This window comes from Zingiber officinale, chromosome 11B, assembly GCF_018446385.1.
Source record: "Zingiber officinale cultivar Zhangliang chromosome 11B, Zo_v1.1, whole genome shotgun sequence".
Classification (NCBI taxonomy): domain Eukaryota; kingdom Viridiplantae; phylum Streptophyta; class Magnoliopsida; order Zingiberales; family Zingiberaceae; genus Zingiber; species Zingiber officinale.
In genome coordinates this window covers 6,725,120-6,737,824 of record NC_056007.1, presented here as the reverse complement: position 1 = coordinate 6,737,824, position 12,705 = coordinate 6,725,120, and the positions used below count along the sequence as shown (strand labels likewise).

The 12,705-nt window shown below is 35.8% G+C and overlaps 1 protein-coding gene across 3 annotated transcripts; it reads right to left on the bottom strand.

Annotated features, from left to right (window-relative positions):
* Positions 1–4,857: 4,857 nt before the first annotated feature.
* On the bottom strand, positions 4,858–7,387 carry LOC122033453. 3 transcript variants are annotated; one of them, XM_042592470.1, is made up of 4 exons: positions 7,156–7,387; positions 6,422–7,062; positions 6,227–6,342; positions 4,858–5,094 (listed from the first exon to the last, which is right to left on the bottom strand). In XM_042592470.1, exons 1-3 carry the CDS (start codon positions 7,244–7,246, stop codon positions 6,253–6,255), a joined length of 822 nt encoding a protein of 273 aa, XP_042448404.1. In that variant the 5' UTR covers positions 7,247–7,387; the 3' UTR covers positions 4,858–5,094; positions 6,227–6,252. The 3 variants fall into 3 exon arrangements, with proteins under 3 accessions (XP_042448404.1, XP_042448406.1, XP_042448407.1); XM_042592472.1 differs by having other exon boundaries at positions 6,247–6,342; XM_042592473.1 differs by lacking the exon at positions 4,858–5,094 and adding an exon at positions 5,266–5,502 and having other exon boundaries at positions 6,247–6,342.
* Positions 7,388–12,705: the final 5,318 nt, after the last annotated feature.

The window sequence follows — 12,705 nt, the reverse complement described above, 5'->3', positions numbered from 1 at the left end:
ATGTACAAAACAGAATCACAATAAATAAAAATTATAACAAAACCCCATCTGAACTCTATTATAATTTAAAAACCCCCAATATTAAATACTTTAAAATGTTTGGATGCCCAGTTTATATACCAAACACAAGTGAATACTTAGAAAAATTTAACTCAAAAGTAGAAAATGAAATCTTTGTAGGATACTCATTAAACAGTAGAAGTTACAGAGTATATAACAAAAATACACTAAGAATTAAATAAACCATAAATGTAAAGTTTAAAGAATTTACTCTTAACTTAGAACAAACTCAGAATCAACCAATTAAGGTTATAAGAGGCAACACTAGTCAAGGGGGAGCAAGTGAAAATCTAAGTCAAGAATATGAAGAAGAACATCAACCACAAGAAAATAAACCAACTAGAACAATAAGGGTGAACCCAAACCATCCACTTGATTAAATAATTGGTGACCCAGAACTAAAAATCCAAACCAGATCAGCTTTTAGAAACCTAAGCCAAATAACTTTAATCTCTAACATCGAACCCAAAACAGTAGACAATTCATTAAGTGATCCAGATTGGATCTTAGCTATACAAGAGAAACTGACCCAATTTGAAAGAAATAAAGTATGAGATCTAGTTCCAATACCAGAACATAAAAAACTAATCGAAACAAAATGGATTTTTAAAAACAAATTAAATGAAAATGGGGAAGTTGTTAGAAACAAATCCAAATTAGTAACAAAAGGCTTTAGTTGGGTTGAGGGACTTGACTACGATGAAACATATATCCCTGTCGCCATACTTGAATCAATTAGAATGTTATTAAGTTATATGGCTCATAAGAGATTCAAATTATATCAAATGGACGTTAAGTCAGCCTTTCTAAATAGACTAATTAAGAGGTATATGTAAGTCAACCCCGAGGGTTTGAAAACCTAGAACACCCTAACTATGTCTTTAAACTAAAGAAAGCCCTTTATGGCCTAAAACAAACACCTAGATCTTGGTATTAAAGATTAACCACATACTAAATCTCAAAAAACTTCAAACAAGATCAAGTAGACCCAACTCTACTTGTCAAAACAGTAAATCAAGATTTCTTTATAGTCCAAATCTACGTAGATGATATAATATTTGGGTCAACTAATTCAAAACTCTTACAAGAATTCATAACATTGATGGAACAAGAATTCGAAATGAATCTAGTAACACAACTAACATTTTTCCTAGGTCTACAAATCAAACAAACAAATAAAGGAAATTACATTTATCAACAAAAATATACACTTGAATTACTTAAGAAATTTGGTATGGATCACTCAAAGGAAATTAAAACTCCAATGGCCACCAATATAACCCTAGATAGTGACCTAAATGGAAAATCTATAGACCTCAAATATTACAGAAGTGCCATAGAAAACCTACTATACCTAACTGTCAGTCGACCTGACATTCTATTTGCAGTTAGTATGTGTACACATTACCAAACATGTGCCAAGGAATCATACTTGGCCCATGTTAAAAGAATTTTTAGATACTTAAAAAGAACATCCAACGTAGGTATGTGGTACCCTAGAATGACCAACTTTGAACTCATAGGGTTCTCTACTCATATTATGTTGGCTGTAAATTAGACAAAAAAAAGTACAAGTGGTGGTTGTCAACTACTTGGCCCATTAATTGTCAGCTAATTTAGTAGAAAGCAACACTATGTCACTTTATCTACCACTAAGATAGAATATATAGCAATAGGAGAATGTGTTGCATAACTATTATGGATGATACATATCCTAAAAGACTTCAATCTAAACCTTAAAAAACAAAAGCTCTAATTGACAATATTAGTTCAATTAACTAAACATATCAAAATTAACCATCACTTTATCAGGAATTATGTAACTAAGGATGACATTGAATTCAATTACATTGAGTCCAAGTCAAACTTAGCTGACATATTTATCAAACCCCTCCCTAAAAGTGAATTTAGTAATTTATGCTAACAATTAGGAATATGCTTCATAGACTAGGTTTGCTGTTTTCAAAACATTTTCCAAATAATTTATAAATTCTAGGAAAAATTTCTTACTTTCTAAAATTTCTCATATATTTAGAATTTTAAAATTGATTTTAGTCTTAGTCTAGATAAGATCCATAGAAAGCATGTTCCTATAGATCTAGGACTTGAGCATCTCACAAACACACTAGACTTATCTTGATTATGTATTCACCAACTTAGAACGGTGTGAGATGTATAAGTAGATTGCTTAGACTTAAAGATGTTTATATTTATGTATCAACATAAGTATGGACGAGAAATACCAAATTACAGTGATCAGGTTAAATAATCCATCTTAGTTAAATACTAACTGGATACACTTACTTAACTTAACTAACCAAGTGAACACTGTTATCTTCTGATAGTTAGTTAGTAACTACTGGCTAGACATGGAAGGATATTTTCTTGAAATTTAAATATCAGATCCAGAGAGAGGATATTTAAAATAAATTTCCAAAATAATTTCAAATGTCTTTAAATATACTTTTGAAAAATATTTTTGAAAACATACTCAACTTTTCAAAAATTCTTTTTGAAAAGTTACGCTTCCAAATCATGTTGACTACATTTTGCAAGTAGGTTGAAAAAGATAATACAATTTATCTTCAAATATTTTCAAGTTCAAAATTCTTAATAAAGAATTATGAAAATATTCTCAAATTCTTGTTTAAGATTCTTTGAAATTCCTTATGCACAAATTCTTCAAAACCCATTTCAAAATACAAAATTACTTTTCAAACCACTATTATGCTATTTTTGAAAATTACATTAAAAATTTCTTCAAAGCTATTTAAACTTTAAACTTTGAAATTTGTGAAAGTTATCTTCAAAACCTAACATAAAACTTCTAAGCTTTATGTGCACAAAATTCTGATATTTTTTTAAAAAAATAAGTGTTTTGATGAAAGTTTATTTAAGGTTTATAAAACTCTTTAACTCCTTTCCCTAATAATCCTAAAAGTTTTTATTGTGTTAAGAAAATTTATTATTCTCACTGATTACTTTACTTATCACATAGTTTTCTGTTGACTTATTTATCTACTCATGTTTATTTTTATGAATGTCAAAGGGAGAGGGTTAAGTTAGAAAACAAACGCAAATCAGAATAACTTAACTCCAAAAATGATAAAGAGAACGAAACCCACTATCTCTTTTTTTTTTGTGTCGCTTCTCTTAGAATAATTTTATGTGTATTTATTATATATTTTTTTTCCTAACTTAACCTAGGTTGTCATTGCATCAAAAAGAGAGAGATTGTTGGTGTAGTTTTGCACTAACGATCTAACTTAGGTTTTGGTGAATGACAAGTGAGTTAAGTTAGGTATTTTGTTATCTAATTATTTTACTAAGTATGCAGGAATTGACGAGTCCAAAGGACTGGGCACCAGGCTGAAACCTAGCTAGGTTCGTGGGACCAGATAGCTAGTACAAAGTCCAATAGGTCAACGGGTCGATCGGATATCTGGCAAGAAGTCCGGTTGGGTCCGCGGGACCGGACAACGTAACCAAAAGAAGTCTAGTTGGGTCTGCAGACTAAACAACTGGCATGAAAATTTTGTGGGTCAGAAGACTAGTCAACCAACTGAAAGATGGTAAGTAAAGGTAAGTCATTGGAGGAGGATGACTTTGTGAGGGCGCGTCCCGGTTGAGGGGCAGTAGGCGTCAGCCCAGGTTAAGTCCATTTTGGATCTCTAATCTGAGACCTTAAGTACTTCTTGGTCCTGGGAGGGCAGCAGCTAATTACTACTTATTTTCACTGTGCTAACTTTGTTTTGTAGGTTAAATGCTTTAGTTTTGAACTAACACAATTTGTAAGGTAAAAAGGAGCAAAAGGCCTTCGGATGAATAGTACCCTAAGGCGCTTTCAAGCATTGAAAGACGTCTTCGCACTGTTCATGGAAGGTGCCTTCAATGGCTTGAAGGTGCCTTCCAAGGGATAAAATTTAGATCTTGGTGCAGATAAGGTACAGCAAAAATGGGATACAGTTTCTCTCATTAGAGGCGCCTTCAACACCTATGAAAGACACCTTCTATGCCTTATTTAAGGCAGTCTCGATCAAGCTTCAAAAAACAACTAAGATATGAGTTACTACGCGTCCATTTGAGGTTCTGACTGCTCCAACATCCTATTGCGACTCTGCTGCGAAGGTACTGCTTCCGACTACTACTCCGAGGACTTTTGATCGCGACTATCACATCAACACTGACACTCAAGCGCTCTCACTTCAATTCATACGTGTCGATAACGGAAGTTATTTTTTTAATTAATTATTAAAAAAGAATAAGTGCAGGGTGTTGCACTTGTTCTAACTTTCTTTTTACTCGATTACCTCTTCCAGAGGTACCGGAAGAGACATTTTAGTAGATTACCCATCGATAGATCCACATGACTTGGGTCATAGAGTAGGAGTCGCCGAAAGCTCCAAACTAAGTAAAATTAATCGTGTTTTCTTGTGTTCTTTTTCTTCTCAATTTTCCACTGCGTACTTAAATTTCAAAAAGAAATAAATTTTCAAAACCACGTGATTCATCCTCCTCTCATGTGAGACCCGATCCAACAGCCATGAGGTAGTATGATCATGTCCTACTTCTCAGCTGAACCTTAAAGTTCAAAAATGCCTAGAGATACCAACATAACTATCCAAGTTCACTTGGACTCCTTTCACATCGTGTGCAATTCTCACTGCAGCTACAACTGAACGCCACACAAACAAAACTGACCAAGCTACTGAAGGCATCAGCAAAGATAACATTACTGAAGCTACTGCACTATCAGAATAGATGCCATTACTGCAGTTTATGGTGAAGAAGCCAAATAATGCAAACTATTCTTTATAAAATCAAGTCTAGTAGATTGATGGCTAAAGCCAAAAGGAGAACAAAGAGATTTGCTAGGAACCAAGATTGAACAATGCTACTACTCTGCTTTATAATGAAGCAGCAAAATTATTACTCCTGGACTTTCATAGTTAAGATACTCAAGCGGAGGACGATGACGACAATGATATTTTGAGAAGCTTTATTAGGGTAATCATCATGAAAGACAAACGGTGTCTGCACCAGCATTACCAAAACATGAGAGACGTACAAGAGAAAGAAAGGAAACTCAAATAAGCCATAATATATAGAATAGTAAAAAAGATGAATTGTGAAGACATGCATTAAAATATCAATAAGGATTTAATGCACACGAATAAACCAAATCAATGAAGTACAAGAAACAAATAGTTCTCAAGAGAAATTTACTTATTAAGCTCTGTTCTTATTACAACCTGGTGCTTTGCTCTCTTCAAACTTTTAATCTTGTGTTCAATTTGAACTTTTTGATATAGTCAATTATGTCAACTATGATCAAATGTTATAATGCAAACAATTTGTCTCAGCTCCTTTTTTATTTTGATTTAACCCCATCTTCAATCTGCTGACAACATGGTTGTGGACACCATTTGAAACTGATCCTACCTATTGTAATTTAACAAGAGGCACAAACTTAAAGGATCTTTGAAGTCTGGTTACAAAATTGAGATTTTCGAAAGTAAGAATTTTGCAAAATTGGGTGGAGAAACGAGACACAGTAAATTTAATATAAAATGGAACCTCAGTGGTACAAACATTGACTCATAAGAAACCAGAACAAATCTGAATGTTGATAAAAGAAGGGCATAGGGGTGCAGGCATCGCATCCGAATAACTAAAGCTCTCTATATTATTTCCAGGAGAATATCAAAATGCTAAAAATTATCAAAAACCACTAATATTTATTGATATCCTCATCAAAGATTTAACCAGTGCACTATAAACTCTATATAAATCATCATTTAATGGACATTGAATACATAGTAAAAGAAAGGCATACTTTGAAGTTAACAAAAATGAAGCCTCAATTCTTGATTAAAGAATATACAAACTTTTCAGATGCTCAGAGGTATATGAGATTTTTTTTTTAATTAAAATGGAGTTTGTCTATCAAGATAACTCTCATTTTTGTAGTCATGGAAAGTAATAAATGAGTAGATCATGATCTCACAGAATTCCAACAAAACTATAATATCCTGACCATTTTCTAGATTTTAGCTTCAATTTTCTAAGCAAAACAAAAGTAAAGCCTCTATTAAGTTTTTGTTCAATCTTAGATTTTTCTGAAATAGTTAACCAAGGCAAGAGGCAGAAATTAACCAAAACTTACTTCTGAGGTTAATAGGATACCTAAAATTATATATCACGGCCCCTGATCAAATTAAGCAGCCCACAACAATTCCACCACTTCGTATGGTGAATGACCAGAGGAGCATGGTGTAAGGCCTGCATAAATCGATATTGCCTAATCAGTACATTCATTCAAGTCAATAAGAGGAGTGCTACAAGAGTCTAATTTTAGCACCTCGGCTGCCGGCAATGTCTTCTCTCCTCTAGCAACTTGACAAGCTTCACTAGTCTCACCATCTTGTTTGACGATCCCATTAGCATCATGGGGTTGTGCTCCTTTTAATCTCTGATCACCTGAAACCTTCTCAAGAACATTAGCAGCTACCTCACTGATTTGGCTACTCTCCTCGGGCAAAGCAGTAATGTCTTTGACAGAAATAGCCGATTTCTCAGAGGGTTTCTTATCTTCCTTATCAGATTCGACAAATTCATCTGATTTACCTTGGCTCCTCTCCTCGGACAAAGAAACAATCTTTTCAATAGAAATAGTTGATTCCTCGAAAGATTTCCTATATTCCTTCTCAGATTGGGCAAATAATTCTGATTTAGCATCCGATGCATCTGTGGGCAGTAAAGCAACTTCCGTTACTGCGAAAGCAACATCCTGCTCATCTTGCTGGACCAAGTCCGCTGCTTTTAGGTCATTCTGCGAACTCTCCGCCGCACAATCGACAGCTTCAGATCCAAACCAATGGGTCAAGGATCGAGTGGGTCGGCTCTCGACAAATGGCGATGATGGGGCAGAGGAATATAGAGGGGACTCTCTTTCGCTCTCTCTGCTCTCGTGCAGCATCAGATCCGCGTGCTGCTCGCCATCTGAAGAAATTGTGGTCGAAAACCACAAAACGAAGAAAAAAGAGGGAAAAGAAACTCAACCGGAGGAAAACAAAAAAAAAAAAAAAAAGGTACCTTTAGAAGGATCGGAAGGGAGGAGGGTCGCCGAATTCTCCATCCCCTTTTTGCGCCTGGCGGCTCTTCGCTTCCTCGGCCCCGACGGCATGGCTATGGATCAAGCAATCGAGATGCAACAGAGAGAAATGGGCGGGAGAGGAGTGAAACCGCGGGAGAGAGATTGAGAGGATGAGGAGCGATCCTACTCGTCCCGGGTGCCACCGTTCTGCTCATAATCGAGGAAGACGACAAAAGTTGAGGTTACGACAACTTCAATTTAATGCCTTTAATTAACTTCGTACTCTAGGCAGGCCGCACTTCATATTTGAAGCTAAATGCTGCATATAAATAAATTCCAGGTACTAAAATGAGACTATCAATGACAAGAGAACTACTTGGGTTTAGGCCCTATTTACTTGTTTATGTTACCCTAAAAAAAGGAAAAAGAAGATATTTTAGGTAGCGTTTGGTTTAAACGTTTGAGAATGAGCGAATGGATTCATTTCCAAATCTTATGTTTGGTTGATAAAAATGGAATCAAGATTTTGGAATAAAACCCAAAAACTTGGCTATGGATGAAATTCATCCCCTCCCTTGGGTTTTGATGGAATGGAAATAAGAATTAAATTTTTGATGAAAATACCCTTAGTATATTTGTTCAATTTTTCTTTCATTCCACTCTCTTCTTGTTCTCTCTCATCATACTTTCTCTCTCCTCATTCTATCATCATATTTTCTCTTTCACCATACTTTCTCTCTCTTCATTCTCTGTCATCACATATTCTCTACTATTTTCTCTTTATATTCTCTCTCATCACACATTCTCTCTCATTAGTTTCTCTCTCTTCATTCTCTCCTCATTTTCATCATACTTTCTTTCTCATCATACTTTCTCTCCTTAATCTCTTTTACCATATTTTCTCTCATCACATGTTCTCTCTCTTCATTCTTTTCCATCACACTCTCTCTCCTTATTTTCTCTCATTACACTTTCCCTCTCTTCTTTTTTTCCCATTAACTTTCTCTCTCATCATACTTTCTTTCCTCAATCTCTCATTTTCTCTCATCACACTTTCTCTCTCTTCATTTTTCTCATCACTCTTTCTCTCTCAACAACTTTCTCTCTCATCATACTTTTTCTCTTCTCAATCTCTCCTATCACGCTCTCTCTCCTCATTTTCTCTCATCACACTTTTCTTCTCTTCATTTTTCCCATCACACTTTCTCTCTCATCATTCTCTCATCATATGTTTCTCTCAAATTCAACTTTATCTTCCATCTAATTTTTTCTCTTATTTTTCTCTAAGGGTAAAAAAGAAAATTTAGGTTCATTCCGATTGAAATATTCAACTAACCAAATATTAATTTTAAGAATGATACCCAAGCTCATACTCATTCCCATTCCATAATACTATGATACTCATTTCCATTTCGATTCCTAAGAGAGAACCAAACGTCGCCTAGTCTTCAAAATTAAGAAATGTGCTATTGTATTACAAATTAAACTAGATAAATCTTTAATTTACTCCTTTTGATATTAAATATGTGAAATTAAATGGTACAAGTCATTATTTCTTTCTTCTATTTTTTATGGGTGGAGCTATTCACACCTCATCGATTACTAAACAAACCCCATTTTCTAAATACGACCATCAAAAAAATATTTTATCACAATTATTTCTAAATACACCCTATAAAATTCTTATTTTATCCTTTCTAAAAACCCTAAAAGTCAAACAAAACCCTCAACGCCATCTTTCTTAGCTGCTCCTACCTGTGCCATTTTTTGCATTCGTTGGGATTCGAGGATCGAAGAAATGAGAGGACCCTTCGTCTCTCCTTCTCATTTCTCCACTTGGGCAACTCAGTTTCTAGCAACATCAGATAATGTTAGTGCTTGTTCAAATCATTATATTATTTTTATTAGATTTTGTGTCTAGGTTTCAAACGTTCATGAAAATATCTCGAATTTCAATCATGTATCGTTCTTCCCTGGTTTTTCGAATACATTGCTGCTTGTTCAGCTACAATCTATAGAACGCACCAAGATATGTTTGGTCTACTGAATACAACACAATATGTTCGATCAATGACCGTTGAACGAAACACTAAACGTTGGCCTCCAGTAGCTGAACACCGACAGATTTGCTAATGGGAATTGGATCTTCATGGTCCATCAACTTTGATTTGTTACAAAACTAAAGTTTTGGGAGATATTAGGTTGTTAGGGTTTAGATAGAAAGAAAGAAAGAGAGAAAAGAGATGGGCGGAGGAAGGAGAAACAGGGGGCGCATAGGGATGTGAGTCCATGGTGCTCTAATGATGTCACAGTCGCCTTGATTTGAATAAAGTTGCTGTCTTTCTTTGCTTCTATCCCATGATTTGAAGTAATATCTCCTGCTGACGCAAGGAGACAAGTCTGGGGCTAGTCGTCGGGTCGCACAACCTAAACAAGCTCATTGCCATCCGTCGTGATGGGGGAATGGGGGTAATTTCTATTGTTGCTGCTTAATAATTTCTACTGCTTTTTATAAAAAGGGCATTTTAGACTTTATTTAAGGGCATTTTTGAGAGAGAAAATGTCATGCCCTGGGGAGCCCTGCCAGAGGAAATTTCGGCAGCATCTCCCCTGTACGAGTGACAATATGAAACTCACTACAAGGCCCTCAGGGCTCACAAACCTCGACCAACACGGTCGGAACATATATAATGAAATAAGATAAGCATTCCATGCAGTTTATATAATTCAGCCTCCGGCTGACACAACCACACAGTTATAATGGTAAAAACCTACTCCACTACAACGAGGAAGACACAATACAACGGAAAACCTTCGCAGCGGAAACATGGACATCATACCCGAAGCGCGATATACAATCCAAAGTGCAAAACACATGCATCACAAATATGTAGTTCACTAACAAGGAAACACAAGTCCGATAATATAAAACCTCCTCGACACCTAGTGGAGACTAGCGACTGGAACCTTCTGACAGCTTCAACCTGAAATAGAAAATATATTAACGAGGTAAGTCCAACACTCAGCGGATACCAAGATGGCATGCATAGTAGGAAATAATCAATAGTAATAATTATGCGTACAATCTCTTGAAATAATAATGGAAAAATACAAAACTGGAGGAAATGGGAGAAGCTGTACTCACCAGGACCTCCTATCAGAATAATAAAGTCGTCAAATCGAAAATGTCATATCTCCTGTATGCATGTTAATCATATGCATTCACCAAATATGCAGCAAACAAAGTGCAGCAAACACAAGCAATAAATGCAATCATGCATATGATGCAAATGATATGTCCTGGTCACCCCTGACGCCAGTCAGCATCTCACACATGATGGTGAGACCGAGTGGGTAGGGCTGTGACAACTATGCACTTGCCATCACTGCTACTGAGTAACCGAGTGGAAAGGATGCTGTCGAAGTACATATATCCTCCTATCCCAAATCATAAGTGGGGGAGCTCAATACTCTCATCTCCCTGAGATAGTCCAGAGGAGGGATCCCTGTCTTGCTACCACACTGCGTCACGCTACCCATGAGTGGACCAGCGGAGCACTGACAGAGCAACCTGCTGCAACACACCCTTCCTGAATAAAAATCACTAACCCATGAGTGGTTGTGTCTGTAGATCCATGTAACTGGCGATGTGCTCAACAATAATAGAGCCGACAATCGCTCAGCATGCAATCATGCGAGTTGGTGCATGACACTAAGTATGAAAATCTTGACCATATCTACCTCCATAAAACATGTACTAAAAATAAATGGCTCAAATAAGAAGATCTAGGTACACGTATCAGATATGGTAAATGTCTAGTCTGGTATATCATAAGGCATGGTATGTCACTATCTCTATGAGCATAAATAATCAAGAGGGTCATGGATGCAAAACAGGTAATAAATAAGCATGCTGAAGGAATCAAACAATGACATACCGATGCAGATATAGCATAATTATTACTACTCATTAAAATTTACTATGCATATCAAATGACAATATCTAAAAGATAAGTCAAGGTACCCGCCTCAAAAATAGCGAGTGCCAAAAGAAACCCCATGTAAAGCAGCTCGTCGCAAATCAGAGTCCTGTAACAACACATTTAATTTAGCTACTCCCACATATATATATCAAAATCAGTTAAACCAAATGCTTATTTACCAGGAACCCTAATTCTTTCATTATATCTCGGCTAGCTACATAATCAAGTCTAATCTGAAGCTTAGATTAAATCCATTACTTAATCCCTAACTAAATATAACTCACAAGTTAATTAGGGTTAGCTCCATTAACCCTAACCCTTCCACTATTCAATTTGATCAAAATCTATACATAATCAACCTAAGCTTACATAAATTCGAGTACAGTTCATCCCTAACCTTTCCTAGCTTCAAATCTGTATACTCTACAACAATGAAACAATTCCTCTACTTCTTACCTCAACACCAAAACTTACCCAATTCCATTGCTCTACTCAACGGTCGGAGCAACCCACTGCCGGTGATGGTGGTCGAGACCAAGTGAAGTCGCTGCCTTCTGCATTAGTCATTCCCCAAATCAACATTTAGTATGGTTCCTACACTCCAATATGATCCACAACAGAAACTGCCTTGTACTCTAAAGGAAAAATTAAATTTAGCAACCTTACCCCGAAATATATCTGTAGCTATGAGGAGTTTGTGTTCTCCTCTTTGATTCCACAAAGGAAACAATGCTCTGATAGTGATCCTCCTCACAAAAATTGGATAGAGTACACATCCTCCTTTGCTCGTGCTTGAAAATGCTAGCATCTGTAGATCGACAACAGTCGACTGGATCAGGAACGAGTGCCGACAAGTTGTCTGTCAGATGGTGCTCAACGGTGATCAGGCGTCGACATGGTGGTTGATGGCAGCATGGAGAGAAGGGAGGATCGGCGAATCAAAACTATGGCAGAGGAGGCGGATGTTAGAGTGTATACTAAAAGCCTAGCTTTTGTAAACATTTATTTTTGAAATAAAAGAATCACATTGGTCAAATGTCTACATTTTATTTGTTAAGTGTAGTTGTTCAATTAATTTATATTGTAGATAATATAGTGTGTGGTATCACACGCAAAAGATCATGTTATCAGTTCTCTATAAATTATAAACAGTTGCTCACGACTAAGATGAAAAGGAACAAACCATTGGAATAGTCGTAGTGTAATTTGGTATTAGTTTATCTTGACTAATAAATTACACTAGTATACTCTAAGTGTATTGAGTAGGACCATTTTAGGTAAGTTCTTTTTATACTGACTTAATAAAAGAACTAAACCTTAGTTATTATGAAAGTGTGTGCTCTTAATCCTAATATAATAACAAGCATATATATTTAGTATTTATTTCTTTAACTTATCAAAGGGTGAAATTTAACTTGATAAATCAATAGGTCCGATAAGTTGGGAAATGATATTACTTATAGTGTGTGTCGTTGATTATAAAAGGAAACTGTGCCCTAGTAATCTAGGTTGAGAATGTCCCCAAGAGGAGCTCATAAGGATTGTCATGTTAAACCCTGCAGGTGG

Coding starts and splice junctions, on each gene's coding strand:
- LOC122033453 (XM_042592470.1), bottom strand. CDS start 7,246: ATGCCGTCGGGGCCGAGGAAGCGAAGAGCCGCCAGGCGCAAAAAGGGG. Junction 7,063..7,155: donor CCCTTCCGATCCTTCTAAAG/GTACCTTTTTTT, acceptor CAATTTCTTCAG/ATGGCGAGCAGCACGCGGAT. Junction 6,343..6,421: donor AGACATTGCCGGCAGCCGAG/GTGCTAAAATTA, acceptor CGATTTATGCAG/GCCTTACACCATGCTCCTCT.